The following is a 19714-nucleotide window of genomic DNA, read 5'->3' as shown; positions in this document are numbered from 1 at the left end:
CTCAAGGAAGAGAGCACCTAACTCCCTGGCCCTGGTACTGATCAGACTTTTAAATGTTTGTCCAACTGATGGGTGTGAAATCGTATCTCATTGTTGGTTTACTTCACATTTCCCTGATTACTCTGTCACTGCTAGAGAAAGTGAGCATCTTTTTATGTGGTTATTGGAGACGTTTGGTGTTCTCCATCTGAGAACTTCCTGTTCATACTGTTTGCCCAATTTCTTCCTGGGTTGTCTGCGTTTTCCTTATTGATCTGTATGAGTTCATTCTATAACTAATATTTTAACAAAAATATATTCATTGTTAAAACTTGCTAAACTTTATGATTACAAGCTTTTTTAGAACTTAAAGAATCAAAACAGGGGACCAAACAAAAACAATACAGTTCAGATTTCAAGCATTAATTTAAAATGGATGTTGTCCTAAAAGTAAAGCAGCGTTTTATTTAATAGTAGAAAGATTTACTTGCAAGTATTAAATTTGACTTGCTGGTGACTTCTGATTTTGAGCCATCGCATGAGTTGCCCAGATCAATGTTGTTATTTTTGCTTGTCAACAATGAACTTTTTAATTACAAATCAATTTAGACCTTTACATACATACTGACAAAGTATAGGAACCAGCAATTCTCAAAAGAGTACACAGTCTCATTAGTAACAAAAAAAATATACACTAGATCAATAAATTCCCATTTTTTAGAAATCTAGAAATCTAAGTGGCAAAGATTTTTTGAATGATGACAGCCTATGCAGGTGACGAGATATACTGACATATTCTCATCCAGTGCTGGTGGGAATATAATTTAGTATAACCTAAGCACGGTGGAATACAGGAATATGCAGCGAACCTTAAAAATGTTCATAGTGTCTGCCCTAGTGATTTCACCTCAAGGGATTTGTTCAAGGGAAATAATCAGTCACAAGATTCCCCAGCCCACCTGGGGATGTTCATCCCTGTATCACTCCCCAATTTAGCATCGTTCATTAGGCGTACAGGGCACTGAAAAGTTGGCTCCTGGACGGCTCCAGGCAATTATAGACCTGCTTTTTTCCATGAAGAAAGGTATTCTATATGATGAGAATGGGGTTCAGTCCCCTCCCCTAATTCCCACTTCCAACTCAGGCCTCGCCAGAGTATCCTATCAAACAACCTACAGCAACTGCTTCAGGTAGAAGAACCACAACAACTCTTTGCACCACAACAAAGAGTAGCCCCCACTCGCCACAACTAGAGAAAGCCCGTGCACAGCAACGAAGACCCAATGCAGCCAAAAAAAAACCCCAAAAAACAGATAACCAACATGGTCCTACTGTATAGCACAGGGAACTATATTCAATGTCCTGTGATAAACCATAATGGAAAAGAATATGAAAAATAATGTATATATATGTATAACTGAATCATTTTCCTGTACACTTGAAACTAACACGACATTGTAAATCAACTATACTCCAATTAAAAAACAAAACAAAACAATTCAGATAGAAAAGTAGAGCTTGTTTAAGGAAGAAGTAATACACCCTTATTTTGAAACATGCTCTGTAAGGGTTTCCCGAGACCTTTTAGTCTTTGGAAGTCTATTACTAACAAAACAAAACTCAAGGTATAAATGATTTGTTATTAAACTGTATACAGACACTTACACCCATATATAAAGTCCCTGCCTTCAAGTCCATGACACCTGATTTCCCATCACTGTTCTCATTTCACTTGCTTCCCTAAACAGTCCAAACTCCAAAGTCAGTCCTCAGGAAAACACTCCTTTCTTTTTCCTTCAGTCCTTCTGCCAAACCTGCCGCCTAAGTCTCTCTCATTGCACATCCCCATCCATTCTTTCCTCTCCACCCCCTTATTCTTGAGCTACTGGAGGAAAAACAAAATGTATGTGTAGATGTAAAGTCTGTGATCAAAGTTCCCTGCCCTTTGTGATTCCCTATTTCACAGGAACCATCCATCACCTGGCCCAAACCCACTCCAACAGTCGAAAAATGCTCATTCATCCTTCAAGATTCACCTCAAATTTCACTTTCTCCCGCTTGCAAACTTCATCACTCCTCCTCCGAGTCTCTACACTGTTGACGATCCTATTACTGTTCTTACTTTGTCATAAGCGCTTGATCCCCAAAGAAGCCCCAGCATCAGGCTCTCCTTTACCACAGAATAGAGTCCACGGGCTTTCTGACAATTAGGCTCCAGTCTACTACCCAGCTCAGAGTCAAGTTCCAAAAAGTTACAATTATTTCAACCCTGACTATGAAATGGGTAGAACACCAGGGTAATTTGGTGAAGAAATATTTAAAATTTTAGCTATTTAAGAGATATTTGCCCAAATGCAGTTACCACTTAAAGATCAGATATGACAACATTCTGTAAGCAAGACACTTTATTTTCAATGAGAGAAGTATTCTCAAAGCTGAGCCTGTTTCCTTACTCACCTCTGCACAGAGGTGCTACCAAAGTTATCAACCTACCGATAAACACTTAATCCACACACTGGAGACTCTTTATGGAAAAAAATGCAGAAAATGGGAAACAGGACTTTCCTTGGCATCATTTCTCAGAAGTCTGATTTCCATTTAAGTAATTCTCACCTCATTGGACATACTTATCACTCAAGATACTGAGTCCAAATATAGAAAACAGATTCTTTAAACACATAAGAAGCTGAGACCTGTCAGTCAGTCTTAGACAGATAGTACAGACACTGCCACATTTGAACCAACAATGTACCACTCGGATAATATCAAAAGATACATGCCCTGCTTCCCAAGTAATGATGCCACACCTGGAATTGCACATACGGATGGGATGTGCTTCAGGTCGATAAACAAGTACCCTGCGACCAATAGTAGAGCAGGGTTTCTTTGTTCACAGAGAGATAGCTTACATTTTTAGATCTGCTCCAAGGGTTCTTTTAATGAATAGTCACCCCACACTATTCTGGCTACATTATGAATGAGCCCCAAAGAGTTGGGCTCTTCAGGGTAATAATGAATGCCTGGGATCTGTATTTACTCTCGAAGAATAATACATGATGATTCCACATGATTCCCCATAATGTACCCACAGTTATCCTGATGGAGGAAAGGAAGGTGTAAAACCCTGATTATCTGGAAGGTAGTCCAGACACATGGAACTTTACAGATTAGAACTATTGGTTCAGCCAAGTTCCATCAACTTCTCGCTATTCATCAGCTTTTACGTTGAGCACTAAGGATGCAGAGAAAAATGAGAGAAACCGCCCTCAGGAAACACACATTCTCTGGATGGAATGACCTCGACACAGATGCAAATAACCTCGACAAAAGTACTGTATTTTCCAGAAGTGGAGGTGCCAGGGAGAAGGAGATGCTTAAACCATGGGAAGGATAAGAGGTATTCGAGAATATTAAAGATGCAATCTGAGAAGCTTAAAGGAACCCTCAGTTTTCAGGATGACACGGGCCAAGAGAGAGAAGGTAAGCTTTTCTTTTGCTGAAACATAAAAATAAAGATGGGTGATCCTGTATCAACATTTATATATCAATACCAAGGAAAGAGAAAAGAGGAGCTGATTTATATTAGAGATAAATTCCTCTAAGACAAAGAGAGCACACAAAAGGCCGGGAATGCAATCCAAAAGATGGCCGAGTCCCAAAGCCCAGGGAGAGAAATGAAACCATGGTCACTCCCAGGCAGGATCCAGTCACAAAAACATCTTTTTCAACCTTAGGTGAGGGAAACGTCTAGATATGTGAGGAAGGCCTGGAATGAACTGGAAGAGGCGAGTGGAACAGTAAGCGGGCAGGGAATAGAGAACCAAAGCAGCTCAAGCTCAGTTTCCCTCCAGTTTCCTGACTCGGCACCTTTTGTATCAGAATGACCTCCAAAGTCTCCTCAGCTTCTGCATTCTCTTGACTTTATTGATTCTCCATAGGAACTAGGAAAAGTCTGAGTATATCTTAGAAACTTGCCAAGTATCACTGAATAAAAGGCTTACTTTCCACAAGTAAGAGTTAAGGTTCTGATCTCAATACAAACATTTTTAATTATAAATCCAGTGGGGTGTGAGGGTTGAATAATACACAGGAGAGCAGAGATCTGACTCCCAGATGCCCTCCTGAGAGGTTAAGTAATGACAGAAAAAGAACCAGTTCCATGAGTATGTTTCAAGAAGATATTATCAGCTGATACGCTCACTGGGTACCAAACAGCCACAGAGACAAGAGAGAGGGAGAGAAAGAGGGGAGCGGTATAGTAGGAGACATGGCCCCTGCCCTCCAAAACCTTGAATATGAACATGAAGCTGGAACTGACACTATGACAGATTAACACTGCAAGTGAAAATAGCAATAATTCAGGAGTTCAAAGGAGAGGTCACTTCAGTACAAGCACACCGCAGAAAGAACAGGACTTAATGGAAGAAGGGCATCCTTGGAATGTGTGATTAAAAGGCTGGAACAAGCATGTCCAAGTCAATAACCAGAAGACGGTGAGTGGATCAGAATGACTGGAGAGGGAAGAAACTAAAACTAAGATTGGAAACGTAGGTTTCGGCCATACAAGGGTCTTAGCCACAGATTAGGACTTGATCTGGGACGTTGTGAGGAGCTGTCCAGGGTTCTCAAAGACACGGGGATTGAACTGATGAGTGGGGAAGATAAGCAGAAATAAAAAGAACTCTTAAGAGGGTGTTAAAATACCGTAGCGTGAGCTAGTTTTCACAGAAATCTGGGTTTTTAATACCATACGACCATAAGAAGTACCAAGGATCAGCAGTAAGGAAAAGAGTGTGTTAGTCTAATCCCAAATCAAAAACAGCAATAGAAATAGCAAAAGATGGGCATTCCCTGGCGGTCCAGTGGGAGCTAAGATCCTGCAAGCCATGCGGCACAGCCAAATTAAAAAAAAATAGACATAGCAAAAGACGCTACTATCTGGAGTTCAAGGAGAATCCTGAAACCACCTCTTCTTTAAGAGATTAATTTTTTTTAATTCCATATTTATCTTAATATAAAATGCCTAATAAGCCCCTGTTCTATTTTGTTTTCCTATTCCTTTCTTTTTTGGAACGATCCATTTTGTAAGTATTTACCTAATGTCTTCTGCCATGGCATGATGACACCCAAACCTTTTCATTTCCTATTTCTAGCAAAGAAAGAAAACACATAAAGGTAAAGAGCAGAGATTTATTTGGTCAGTGGACTTCTTTGCTCTCCCTCTAGCGCACTTAATAGAATAAAGATTTAAAACATATGGAATAATGCTCCAAAATAATTTGCTCATTGCTTCAAAGTACAATAAGTACTCTTAATTAGTAAGCCATAAATTAATGCGCTTAAGGAAAGTGGAGGCTATTAAAGAGAAAGTAACTACTATGATTAATGACATCATATGGGCATAGATGCCATGTGGGAATTTAAAAGGAATTTGAGATCCTCTAAGGATTTTGAAGTCATATGTTACATACTGTGTAAGCAATTGAGACACCCATTATTCAAGAGAATATGGCTTGATCTATATTCAAGAAGGCAATTTTCTTAGCAACTTGAGCTCCTTTACCTGAGAAGCTAGACCTATTTTAATTTTATTCTGTGATTTCAGTAAAATTGAACTTTATCAATTAAATCTGAACATAAAGTTACACCTAGGGAAAAAAAATCTTTAAAAAACACACGTGTGGCTAAAGCATGTTAATTAACATATATTCTGAATATCCTTTCAGATGGAGTGAAATCTGAATATCAACATGCAAAATAAATCATCACCCTAGTGGTTTTTGCTTTTGATCCACAAAAGAACAGTCATGGATGGCTGGGTAGCACAGAATCCTCTCTATCAAACTTTTTATGTAATTATAGAAGAATATACAGCTGTAAGAATAATCTTAGCGGCATGATTCATTTATATCAAGATCTCTGAACAAGATACCAACCTAGGAAATGTTCTGGGATTTAGAACTAAGTAGAGTAAAGGGTTGCTTCAACAAAGGATAATTTGAACACTGCTCAAGGTCAAAGAGACATACACGTATATAGGTATTTCTGTACGTGCGTGTGCATGTTATTGAGGTGTAACTCGTATAGAATAAAGTGCACAAATCTCAAATGTGCAGCTCAGTGATTTTTACATATGTATATTCCTGGGGAACCACCAAGGTAGGGACTATTATCAACACTTGAGAAGATTCTTCCTGGGCTCTCTCCCAGATCAAATCATTATCTGACCTCTACCAGCGTAGTACGATTTTGCCTTCTCTTAACCATCATATAAAAGGAATCATACAACATGTACATATTTGTGTCTGGCTTCTTTGGATAAACATTAAGACAGTGAAATTCATCCATGTTTGTTGCAGGTAGCAATAGTTTGTTCTTTTTAATTGCTAAGAATATACCATCACTTGCTTATCCATTCTACTACTGATGAACATTTGGGTTGTTTCTAGTTTGGAGTTATTACAAATCAAGCTACTATTAACACTCTTCTACACATATATTTTTTGGGGACATATGCAATGTATTCCGTTTTCTTGATATATACTTTGAACTGCTGGGTCATTAGGAAGGCATATGCTTAGCTTTTGTAGAGTGTGCTAAACAGGATTCCTCCTGAAATATTAATGGAAAAACAAATCACTTTCTTCAACATGCAGAATGATTTGTTTAGTTATTTCTTCTTTTGTATCATACACATTTAAAATTATACAGCCTTTAATGTAATGATTCCATTCCAACACAAATAGCAGAATCATCTGGTATAAAGATTCCTCTATGTCTCCACCCTCTGCCAAACAAAACCCTATTGATAGGTGAGAATTTTGAACTACTGCTTCGTGACATTACTACTGCATTCAAAAGCTATAAATGCAGTGAATGGGTTGAGGAGACATTTCTTGAGAAAAATTTTTTTAAATGTTATGCAAGTATAAGGTATTATTATGTTATCTAGTTTTAATTCATTTAAATTAGTTTCACCTGGAAGTAAAGACTAAAGTCAGAGGTGTTAATTCATTAGTTTTTTTTTTAATACTTGTTTCACTCTCACTGCATTTCTAATGAAGAAAACAGTTCTTGATTGAATGTGGCAATCATTACGTCCAAAGAAAAGCTGCAAATTCAAGCCATAAGTGTCTTTAGAATTGAAAAAACCCTTTTTTAAGAGCACTGATACGGAGCCCCCAAAAGCAGCCACATCACCAGAAACAGGAAAATTAAAAAAATAAAGGAAAAAACTCATCTGAGATGAGAAGCTGAAGATTAAAGCTCCTTTCAAAAGACAATGACATTCTGAAATCTGTCACCTGAAAGTCATATACCTCCTAAGGTAATGGTCATGAAGACCCAAGGCCTCATGAAAAACTTCTCCACAACAGACTATTAAATTCTTTTGAGAGGTAAACGAACAAACAGAGCCCCAAACCATCTTCCTCTCCTGCCCCAAAATAAGTGCAAAGCTATAAAGAACTTAATTTTCAAAGATGTCATAAAGGCAGGACTGAAAAGAAAGAACCAGGAATTACCTGGAAAAGGACGCAGGATATACCTGACATAAAACTGACATCAGAAAAGATAAAGCTGAAGGCTTATACTGAATAGACACAAGGACCGCATGAATGAATGGGTAACGAAAGACACGAGTCAACTCGTACAGTATTTCTCCTGGTTTCTCTTTTGGCCATGGAACCAGCAGTGTTTGTCCTGTGAACCTCAGCAATCGAGTAATTTCTATATAATATTAAAAAGACTTACTGAGAAGCAGAGTTGAACAGAATCATTAAACTGGAGCCATAAATTTAAGAGGCCATCCAGGCAAAGCTCTTTTTTCAAGGTGAGGCGATATGGGTGACACCATAAAAAAGAGCTCTGCCTAGCACCAGCTCACATTTTTTTTTTTTTTTTTTTTGCGGTACGCGCGCCTCTCACTGTTGTGGCCTCTCCCGTTGCGGAGCACAGGCTCCGGACGCGCAGGCTCAGCGGCCATGGCTCACGGGCCCAGCCGCTCCGCGGCATGTGGGATCTTCCCGGACCGGGGCACGAACCCGTGTCCCCTGCATCGGCAGGCGGACTCTCAACCACTGCACCACCAGGGAAGCCCCCAGCTCACATTTTAATGCATGGTAATGGGAAGGCCAAATGTTTATTAAATCATCAAAATGGGTGGCCAGTGTCCAGGAGGGAGAAGACAGAGGTTCAAAAGTATCCTCTTGTCTGAAAGGGATGCCGAAGCCAAACAAGAACCCACCATTTGCCTGATGGATCAGTGGTTAGAGCACACAATTCCCTTCCAGGACTATTCCAAAGATTCCAAGGATACTGTCATCATCTGTGGTTCCGTTTCTTTTAAGCAAAACAAAGCAACCTGGTACCTTTAATATATAACGTCTCAGCTTTAGAAACTGTGGTGTCCTTTGTAAACTACACCAATACCTTATGATGGATCTTTCAACAAGTGCTGACGCTTTCTTCAAAAAAAGGAATATGTTCCCCAAAATGACCACCTTTTTCATCCCAAAGGTTCACATTCACACAACCACGGACACTTGATACTTTCTCAGCCCATCTTAAACACCAAAATCAAGCTTCAGATTCAACACTTCCTTCATCCTTGGTGATTCCAAATCACAATTAAAGAAATAAAAAGCCTGGCTCTTCTCTTTTAGTCAATATAATCCCCTAAGAGTCCAACTCGCAGAACATTCACATAAAATATTAGCTTTATATATTTAGAAGAGATAAACCGCAACAGCAAGGTGATCAATCAATTTTCAATTTACATTTGGCATCTGGAGAAGATTATGGGGCATGTACTTACAATCGACATTAGTCATCAAATGAGGGGGTTCACACTTTAAGGATTCCACAAACCCCCAGAGTATGTAAATTAGCACCATTAATCACCAATAAAAGCAATCTTTTTTTTTGATTAACAATTCATCTAGACATTCTACAGTTACAGTTTAAAACAAATACACATAGGAGTATTTTAAATGCTTCATTTAAAGCCAAATGGATGACTATAATTAACTAAAGAACTGCAATTAAACAGATTCATAAAAATAAATTTTTAAAAGGAGTTTATAGAGCAGATACCCTGTGAAAATACATTATGTATAAATACAGACCTCTTTCTTTGTAAGTTCACCTTTAAAACTTTTTAGCACAGATTACAAAGTTCAGAGTTGAACTCTTAGCACTCCGATATCATCGATAAAGATCCTTTCTTTAGGCTCTAAAAACAAATGGCTAAAACAAATATTTCAAAGCACGGCTTTCAGCATGAAATTTAGCTCGCACATTATTTTATACTGGATACTTACTATATCAAACTTCTGAGTGATGTTCCCCTGGACATCCAGTAAATAAACCTTGCCATAATGTGTGCCCAGCGCCAAGAACTGTAAGAAGAACAGAGGGGTACAGGGATCAGTTTCTTTTTTTTTTTAATGGCATATGCTTTTTTTTAAAAGAAGATGTTGGGGGTAGGAGTTTATTAATTAATTTATTTTTGCTGTGTTGGGTCTTCGTTTCTGTGCGAGGGCTTTCTCTAGTTGCGGCAAGCGGGGGCCACTCTTCATCGCGGTGCGCGGGCCTCTCACTATCGTGGCCTCTCTTGTTGCGGAGCACGGGCTCCAGACACGCAGTAGCAGTAGTTGTGGCACACGGGCCTAGTTGCTCTGCGGCATGTGGGATCCTCCCAGACCAGGGCTCGAACCCGTGTCCCCTGCATTATCAGGCAGATTCTCAACCACTGTGCCACCAGGGCAGCCCCAGGGGTCAGTTTCTTAATGGACCATTCATACATAATTAGTAATAAAACCATATGCAAAGTCAAGACACTTAATGTGTAAGTGATCTGCGATGCCTCGGAAGACGCACATTCCTTTGAGAAGGCTTGTTTCCAGCTTGGAGGAAATCACAGAACAGGGCCTTCTTTCTTGGGATCATGCAAGCTGGCTGTCAGAAGGACTCACGAGGACCCTCATCTACTGACAACTAATGGTGTGCATGCGGCCTGTACACAATGCCCTGATGGACTGAGGCAGCAAATTAAAATTCAGCTGTGAACGTACGACCAACCCACCGTTGAACTCAGCGTCTGAAGGGAATGATTTGTAAACTCCCCTTAATTTATGGCAACTGCGTAAATCTGTGCTATCATTTAAGTTCAACATACACATACACACACACACACACACACACACAAGTAATCTTATTTAGGAAGGAAAATCCATGCCACACTGAGATGCAAAAGCTCAGATGTACTTATACTGTCATCATGAGAACGCCTCTCTAAAAGTAAACGTGTGATATTAAGTGTCAATGTTATTTTTGAATGCAAAAAAGAAAAAAAATCCTTTTCTGTCACAAAAATAACTGTAGAGCTTTGTATTCATTTTATGACATAAACTGTTCATAACTCCCACTGTTTCTTTAATTCTTTGAACTAACCCTAAGGAAATGAGAAGAAACTTTAGGACTACCTGAAATAGGACATGAGATTTATCTTCCCTTCTATCTCTCTAAGCAGTACTCAAAGAGTTCCAAATTCTCTGTATTTTGTTGCATGTGAACATGCTTCATCGCAACCTAGAACGAAATGCTTAAATTTATAGGCACTACACTAAGCTTTTCAGTCAAGCAGCACAATCTTGAAAAAATTAACCTTACAGAAAGTCAAGATTTAAAAGGATTTCTCAGAATGGAATTACTGAAAATGAAATTTCAGATCAGGCGCTTAAAATATAAAGCTACATTAAAGAGGCGTCACAAAAAAGAAAAGAAGGGGGTTCATTAGAAATTCAGTCCCTGCAATGTCTTTCACTCCTGCAAGGTTGCCTTTTTTTCATGAAGAAAAAAAAGTCCGCCGGGTAAAAAAATCAATACTGGTTAATAAAACATCAGGTGTGCAGACATAACTAGGTATGACGATTCCACTGCACAGGGCTGCCTGAATGCACAAGGTGCCAGGCCGATTACTCATCCAGGGCAGACAACAAGGCTGCTGAAAACACGATGTCGGGGCCCTGGAAAGGGCAGGGGAAGAGGTAATTTTGGGGGGGTGGGAATGAGTCTGAATGTTTAAACCAAACAGGGCTGTTTCCTCCAAAGCAAAAGAACATTCTAATTAGAAATAGAAGACTAAGAGGGGTGTAATTTCTTCTCCACAGTAACACTCTGAAAATATCTGAATAGAAAAATACCACATAATACTAGCTACAAACAATACTCCATTCTGAGGCCACCTATGGTAAAAGAATGAATGGGTTTTAAAAGCTCACTACACCCAAGTACTCGCCAGTATTGACCCTCCTCATAAACACTGTATTTACTTTGTTAGAAAACTAAGGGGGGGGGGGGGGTACTTTCCCGGCGGTCCAGTGGTTAAGGCTCCACGCTGCCAATGAAGGGGGCACAGGTTCGATCCCCGGTCGGGAAACTAAGATCCCACATGCTGCATGGCGCGGCCAAAAGTCAAAAAACAAAAAAAGAAAAGAAAGAAAGAAAGAAAGAAAACCAAGAGGGCCAATGCTTTAATACTGGGTCATTCTCTGATATCTCTGTGAAGGCCATTCTTGAACTTCCAATTATAGTTTATCAAAATTTTAAAGGTTCTATACAGAGTACTTTACCCCAAATATTAATTCTTTCCTTTTTTTTTTTCAAAATTACTAGTTTAATTCATTTAATACTTAAGACAGAAAGGAAACATAAAATAATTATTTTGATTGGATGATTTCAACCTAAAACTATAATTACTTTAGAACATCTTTGAAAAAACAATGCAGTGGTTTTTATGACAAGCTACCTTTTCTTTAGGAAAACATTTCATCATTTGGATTAGATAAATTATTGTTGCTCCCTTTTAGAAATAACTTTATGTGCTCTTAAAACAATCAAGTTTGGGACTCCCCTGGTGGCACAGTGGTTAAGAATCTGCCTGCTAATGCAGGGGACACGGGTTCGATCCCTGGTCCAGGAAGATTCCACATGCTGCGGAGCAACTAAGCCCATGTGCCACTACTATAAATAAATAAATTTATAAAAAAGAAAAAAAAACAATCAAGTTTGATAAGGCAATTGTATAGTTCTTAAAAATTTAACTACCAAAACTATTACTGAGTCATACTTTCATTTGCTAATGAAATGAAAGTTTTTAAGTTGCTTTCCACTACTTAAAATACAAGAAAAAAATGCAGAATTGGCCACAAATCACAAACATAAATATAAATCCTTTAAATATGACCCTTCTTCCAGACATGAAAAGCTCTGTGTTTTTGTAACTATTGAATTTTTTTTCTTTTAACCTGAGAGCACTTAAAATCCAGCATGGGCAAAGAATAAACATAATTTAATCAGTCCCATTCCTGTTTAAATACAGAAACTTGACTCATTTGATAAACTATCATTTGGGCATTGAATCCTTCTGAGCCATCCACTAGCATAACTGTTTTTCCTTTGAACAGTTGGACTTTTTGTAAGTAAACAGGTAGAAGAAGCAATAAGCAGTCTTTTGGACACCACTAAAGAAACAAGAAGTAGCACCTTTCAAATGTGTTCAGCTGTACAGTAATATCTATGTTTCACCTAGTACTTTACAGCATTCAAAGCATTAGAGCATGGACTGCCTTCAATTACACATAAGGAAATAAGTTCTGGGAGTTGATGTGACTTCCCTGGAGACAAGTCAATGAGTGGCAGAGCTAGGGCCAGAATTAAGAGCTAAAATACTCTCAACTGGATCAGAAGCCCGGTAGATAGAAACATGAGCCTCAGATCAAGAGTGCATGTTCTCAAACTTAGTCTGACTACAGTTCCCACCGTCAGGCTCCTTGGCCAAGTTGGATTAAGTATGGTGTTAATAAAGTTTGACCTCTGGGGAGGCAAACTTTGTTCTCCTTTTCATCAATTTGGTGGTTTATTCAACACACACACACACACACACACACACACACACACACAAAGCACCTATGATATGCTTAGACAATAAGCACGTGTGACTTAAAAGATGACGGTAAAATGATGGAGACAGAAATAAAAACTGATTAAGATTAAATTTTTCGAGTATGCTTTAAAAGTAAGTACAATTGACTCATGAACAACACAGGGTTGAACTGGGAGGGTCCACTTAGACACAGATTTTTTTCCATAGTAGATAGTTGGCCTTTGAACAATCTGGGGGGTGGCTAGGGGCGCCCACCCTTCCTGCAGTTGCAAATGTACATATAACTTATAGCTGGCCCTCTAGATCCACGGTTCCTCCAGATCAGTGGTTCTACAGCCACACATTCAACCAACCAGGGACCGTGTAGTATTTACTACTGAAAAAAATCCATGTATACGTGGACCCCGTGCAGTTCTAATCCATGTTGTTCAAGGGTCAACTTTGAAGGAGTGTTAGACAGCAGACACTGAGGCAGATGGGGCAGGCTTGTGGTAAAGACCATTTTAGACAGCATGAATACAACTTGCACAAAGGCATGTAGTCACATAAAAAGCAGGACAAAGGCAAAAAAATCACAAATAGTTTTATATGGTGGAAGCATCCAGGGCAGGAGACAGGCAATGAGATTGGCAAGGTTGGTTAACAGGAGACTTCTGAATTTTTTTTTTTTAAACTTTTCAGACTTCATCTTGCGTGTAATGAGAGCCATTGAAGGGTTTTATTTATTTATTTATTTATTTACTTTTGGCTGCATTGGGTCTTGTTGCTGCGCGCGGGCTTTCTCTAGTTGCAGTGAGCGGGGGCTACTCTTCGTTGCGGCTCGCAGGCTTCTCACTGCGGTGGCTTCTCTTGTTGAGGAGCACGAGCTCTAGGCATGCGGGCTTCAGTAGTTGTGGCTCGCAGGCTCTAGAGCGCAGGCTCAGTAGCTGTGGTGCACGGGCTTAGTTGCTCCACAGCGTGTGGGATCTTCCCGAACTAGGGCTCGAACCTGTGTCCCCTGCATTGGCAGGCGGATTCTTAACCACTGCACCACCGGGGAATATTTATGGAGAGATGAAAGGTAACAAAGTGAGTGTGTCTTTGGGGTGGGTGGGTGGGTGGGGGAATGTGTCCAAATCATGAACACACCAGGAAGCCAATACAGAATTCTAGGGAGGGGGAGTACATGATCAGATCTGAATTCCTGGAAGATTATTTCAGTAGAAAGAAGTGTTAAAAATGGACTAGGATGAAATCAAATCTGAAAGAAAATAGATTGGTTCACGGTGTGTTCATTAGTTCCAGGGAGAAATGATGAATGCCTGTACTAAAAGATCTTTGACTCAGCATGGGAGTAGACTCAAGCAGGTGACATGGGGTAGAATCCAGGCAGAAGAGATGTTGTGAGTAAGAAGAGTCAGGAGTTGCTGCCAGACCATCGCACTTGTGGCAGAAAGTGGTCAGATATGGGGCCAATCACACAAGGAGGCAAGATCTCAGAGGACCTTAAACACCACATGAAGGAGCTCAGACTTTTATTTACTGGATGATGAAAATCAGATCTGGGTAGAAAAACGAGAGGCACACAAGTACAGCCAGGAGAAGATGAGGGCCTTGGCGGTCAGAGAACCACCAGGACTTAGGGAATAACTGGGCGGAAGGAGAGAAGGAGTCAGCTTTGGCTTAGGTGATGCCACCAAATGGGGCAGAGAACCCAAAAACTACAGAGGCAAGGGAAGGTAGGGAAAAGAAGATGAGCTCATTATGGACATGGTGAGTCTCAGGTAAAAACAGAACCAAAGGTAGAGCTGTGTAGGAGGCACCTGGATAAATAAGCACGCTATTCTTGGAAGGGTCAGGGTGGAGGTGGCCACAGAAATCAAGACATTTAAATATCAAGAAGAGTACACACTTGGTCTTCCCTGGTGGCGCAGTGGTTAAGAATCCGCCTGCCAATGCAGGGGACACGAGTTCGAGCCCTGGTCCAGGAAGATCCCAAATGCCGTGGAGCAGCTAAGCCCGTACGCCACAACTACTGAGTCTGCGCTCTAGAGCCCGCAAGCCACAACTACTGAAGCCCGCTTGCCTAGAGCCCGTGCTCAGCAACAAGAGAAGCCACCGCAGTGAGAAGCCCTCGCACCGCAACGAAGAGTAGCCCCCACTCGCCACAACTAGAGAAAGCCCGCGTGCAGCAACGAAGACCCAACGCGGCCAAATAAATTTATTTTAAAAAAAAGAAAGAAAAGTACACATTTAGAAGACATGTGGCCAATGGACCAAATCTTGGGAAAACTAACGTGTAAGGGAAAAGTAGAAGTGAAAGAAACTGAAAGAAAATCAGAAGGGAATAACAGAAGTGATCAAGAAAGTGATAAGAAAATGGTGTCATGATAAGGAAGTTTTAAGAAAGGTGAGATCCACAGTGTCAAAAGCATCGAAATTTCCACAAATTGGTGAATGGACAAAGTGTGTTCTGTCCATACAGTGGAATATTATCCAGCAATAAGGAGGAATGAAGTGTTGATACGTGCTCCGTCACAAGTGAACCTCAAAAACATGATAGTAACTGTAAGAAGCCAGACACAAGAGACCAAGCAATGTATGATTCCATGTATATGAAACATGCAAAAAAGGTTCATTCACAGAATCAGAAATTAGATCAGTAGTCACGTGGGGCTAGAGTTATGTCTGCTCCATGACATAGCCTGATCGCTAGGAGACAAGGGAGGAAATGAGGGGAGGGGAAGTAAAGAAGTGGACAAAAAGGTCCTTGAGCAGGGGGAAGAACAGCTCCTGTGGGGGAGGACGGGCGTGGATTCAGATGAGCTGGGGAAGGGGTCAGGAATTGAGGCTGGTCATGCTTGGTAGTTTCCATTTCCTTAATTAAATAGAAATGACATCATCCTCTGAGAGTGAAGGGATTGTGGCTGAAGAGGCGGACTGGGGACTGGAGGAACTGATGAAGGACAAATAAATATCAGCCCTTTCAGTGGCATGTGCACCTCGGCACGCAACGTGTACCATCACGTGGTGGGCGGCTTTGGTCATCTGAGCACTGACTCGGAGCTGAGAGTGTAGACGGGGGGCATATGAGGGTCAGGGCCATTAGAGAATTGAATCTGCTGGTAAAGTTAACTTAGGATAGTTGACCACTTGACAGAAAGAAAGAGAAAGAATGGATTAGAGATCAGGGCTCCACAAAGTCACAAAACAGGGTTAGTGGGAAGATGAACACAATAGCTTCAACGAACAAAGGATAAGAGAGCGTTGCCCAAAAGATCCTCAAGTCCCAGGGACGGACACCCTCTAGAGTGTGGCCTTAAGGGTAGAGAGATGAAACGGGGCCGAAGGAGGGGTTTCTGGAAAAACAAAACAGACAGCACATATACTACTGCCGTGCTGAGCAAGTGCAGGAATCTGTTTACAATGGAATGAAATTGGTAGTAAAGGGGAACTGGGTGGAGGTAAGGAGGAGGATGGGACAATACTGCTGGTGACAAAGGGATAAAGCCAGGAGATGGATCAGAGCTGGGGGTCTGCCTTTTGTGGAGGTACCAAGGCTCACTCACAGGGCTGATAGGGAAGACAGAGCAATGGGTGAAACTCCCTGGCCTCTGATATTCCAATTGGTCTAAGAATGGGCTAAGCATCCTGTATAGTACTTAGCCTGGATTCAGAAAGTTGGTGGGGGGGCTTTGTTATAGCGAAAACCCGGATGTGGAATCTATTCATTCATTCATATAACAGATAAGTAATCATCTGGGGCCTTGCTGCTGATTCCTAAGGCCTCCAATGGAATCTCTTCTACTTTCACGAAAGCAGTGAGCTCCACAATACTTCTCATCTTAACACTTTCCTACTCTGCTACTTAAGAGCTGAGGAATTAAGTGCTAGGGTTTCTGAGAACCACTTGCTACAAACCTTTCACATCCATTATCGTCTGAATCCTACTTGATATACCCTTGCAATGAGTGGTATGTGTGTGTACAAATACATTTATATAATATCTCTGCTTGTTGTTTTGGTTTTTTGTTGGCGAGAAAGGAGAGAGGAAGAATGGAAAGGAGACACGATTACTGTAAAAAAAAAAAAAAACAAAAAACAAAAAACCCACCATGCAAAGCACTCAGACTCCAAAGTATCAACAAACTTACCACGGAAACAACTCACAGCAGAATCCTCTACATGGGCCACCTTACCTTGTCGTGGACTGTCATGCAGCTGGCGGCATCCTTCTGAAGGATTTCAGTTACCCCATTGGAGAGCCTTTCATACTTCAGTTTGGGCTCCTCTTCACTCTCTTCTTCCTGCACAGAGAGCAAAGAAAATGACAGCCCTCAAGGACTTATTTGAAAGACTCAAATACTCAAAACACACATTGTAAGGGGGAACCAGAGATGGTTCCCTTAATGACTGTCAGCAACCCAACTACAGCTAAAGGTTAAGATCCTCATGTTTCATTTTTCCAACTGGTCTATCAACTGCTACAACTTCAATGGCAGAATAAATTCAAAAGCTGGAAAGAGGACTATACATACTCACTGCTGACAATAGTCAACTTTAGCATATTAAATACAATACTGTCTGTCTGACTACGCAAACAAAGTCAATAAATAGCGTATGGGCAAAATGGTTGTCAGTGTGCCCTAATGGACATAAAACACAGCAGTGAGACAGGAATATAATAAACCTCTAAAAGACATGAATTTTGCATTTCAAGATTACAAGTATTTTTGTCAGATTTGACAATATCTCATACTAATTAGAAAAATACAATTATAAAAATTAAGTCAAAGTGTAAGAAAATTAGAAATTTTATATAAAACAAACTATACATTACTCTTCAGAAAAAATATTTTAATATTTATTTTATTTATTTATTTTGTGGTACGCGGGCCTCTCACTGCTGTGGCCTCTCCCGTTGCAGAGCACAGGCTCCGGACGCGCAGGCTCAGCGGCCACGGCTCACGGGCCTAGCCGCTCCGCGGCATGTGGGATCTTCCCAGACCGGGGCACGAACCTGTGTCCCCTGCATCGGCAGGCGGACTCTCAAGCACTGCGCCACCAGGGAAGCCCAGAAAAATATAATTATAAAAATTAAGTCAAAGTGAGAGAAAATTAGAAATTTTATATAAAACAAACTATATATTACTCTTCAGAAAAAATATTTTAATATTTATTTTAAATAACTGGTAAACCACGAACAGTCATTATTTAGTTTATGTTAGAATATTCACTGTTGACTCTCATTGTTATGTTAGAATATTCACTGTTGACTCAATCATTTTATATGTATTCAATATTATCACTAACTTTATATGTTCAATTTCACTGTTGATACAGAATCATAAGACATCCTTAATCCTCAGAGTTATAAAATAAAGTTAGGAATCTATGTTGACTATAATGGCCATGAATTAATAAATCAAGGATAGTTATAAAAATTATTACAATGATTCAGAAAATATTCCATTTTACTTCATCAGTATGTAATGAGAAACAAGAAAATATGCATATACCAACACCTATGATTGGATAAAGCTGGCCAAAAGAGAAGTTCACAAAAATAATCTAATCATTGATACTTCCTTCAAAAATAATGTGTAGTCCTCACCTTCCAGCTAACATTTGGGTAGACTGAGGCACATCAATGTTCTCACCCAGAATAACTAGAAAGGTTTAATGAACTACAGAGAAACATCACTATAAGGCATCAATTAAAGGGCTGCTGAGGCAACCTGAACTAGAAGAGTCAGGACTCCAAGATGGTGAACAAACCATGGAGAGGTGAGCTGGCATTCTACAGTCATTCTTCATGGAGGCATTTATCAACCAGAGGCTGAGAATCTCTGCCTGGAAAGATGCCCACTCCTGGGAGGATGGAAAACAGCAAACCTTCTGGTACTTGTGGGGTCTGGAGACCTGATGGGCTAAGACCCCAGTGGAAGACAGAGGCAAAGAAGTGAGTTTGTTACACAGCCACTTTTCTCCAAAGGACAACTGCGAATTTCCAAAGCTATATAAGGTATGAGATGAAAAAGCTAAACAGAAAGTGTCAAAAATGCAAACTCACTGCCTTGATATGCTGGGAAGAGAACAAATAGAGTTCAGGAGCCATCGGGAAATGAGATCCTGGTGAATACCACAGGCTCTCATTTGGGACTCCTGGTCCCCAGGATATAAGCACAATAGCTTCCCCAAACTTCTGTCTAGCTTCGACTCAGTTCAATCCCTGACTGGAGTAAGGTACATAACCCTCAACCCATCTGCCCAGTAAAGAAAAGGTTGACCCCTTGGAAAAAGAATACTATGGGGACTTCTACAATTCTTCACTTACAATACCGAGAACTCAATAAAAAATTACCAGGTGCACCACAAGATTGGACCAAATGACTGAAAATCAAGGAGAAAAAATATTGTAAAAACAGACCCATGGGTGACCTACTAACTGGAGTTAGAAGAAAAGGACTTTAACATAACTATAACTAGTATGTTCTGGAAGGAAGGAAGAAAGGAAGGGAGCGAGGGAGGGAGGGAGGAAAAGATGAATAAGACAGATGAAAAGGGAGATTTTCAACAGAGAACTGTAATCTGTAAAGAAGAATCAAATGAAAATTTTAGAACTGAAAAATGTAAATGAAATTAAGAACGCAATAGATGGCTCAACAGAAGATTAGCAAAGCAGAAGACAGGATTAGTGAGATGGAAAACGGGTCAAAAGATAGCCAAAGCGGGGACTTCCCTGGTGGTCCAGTGGGTAAGACTCTGTGCTCCCAATGCAGGGGGCCCAGGTTCGATCCCTGGTCAGGG

General features: G+C 40.4%; 1 protein-coding gene across 4 annotated transcripts in view; it reads right to left on the bottom strand.

The window, feature by feature from the left end:
- VPS41 (VPS41 subunit of HOPS complex) overlaps positions 1-19714 on the bottom strand; it is a 187900-nt gene that overhangs the window by 130879 nt on the left and 37307 nt on the right. For all 4 annotated transcript variants that reach the window (XR_009520589.1, XM_060020220.1, XM_060020222.1 and 1 more), the window contains 2 exons: positions 17104-17211; positions 9300-9377 (listed from right to left, as the gene is read on the bottom strand). Coding sequence is in view for 3 of the 4 variants with exons in the window: in XM_060020220.1 (XP_059876203.1) it covers positions 9300-9377; positions 17104-17211 (186 nt within the window). In the remaining variant the exon portion in view is untranslated. The remainder of the gene's footprint in view (positions 1-9299; positions 9378-17103; positions 17212-19714) is intronic.

This window comes from Delphinus delphis, chromosome 9, assembly GCF_949987515.2.
Source record: "Delphinus delphis chromosome 9, mDelDel1.2, whole genome shotgun sequence".
NCBI classification, from domain to species: Eukaryota; Metazoa; Chordata; class Mammalia; order Artiodactyla; family Delphinidae; genus Delphinus; species Delphinus delphis.
The sequence above is the reverse complement of the archived record's forward strand: the minus strand, read 5'-3'. Positions and strand labels throughout refer to the sequence as shown.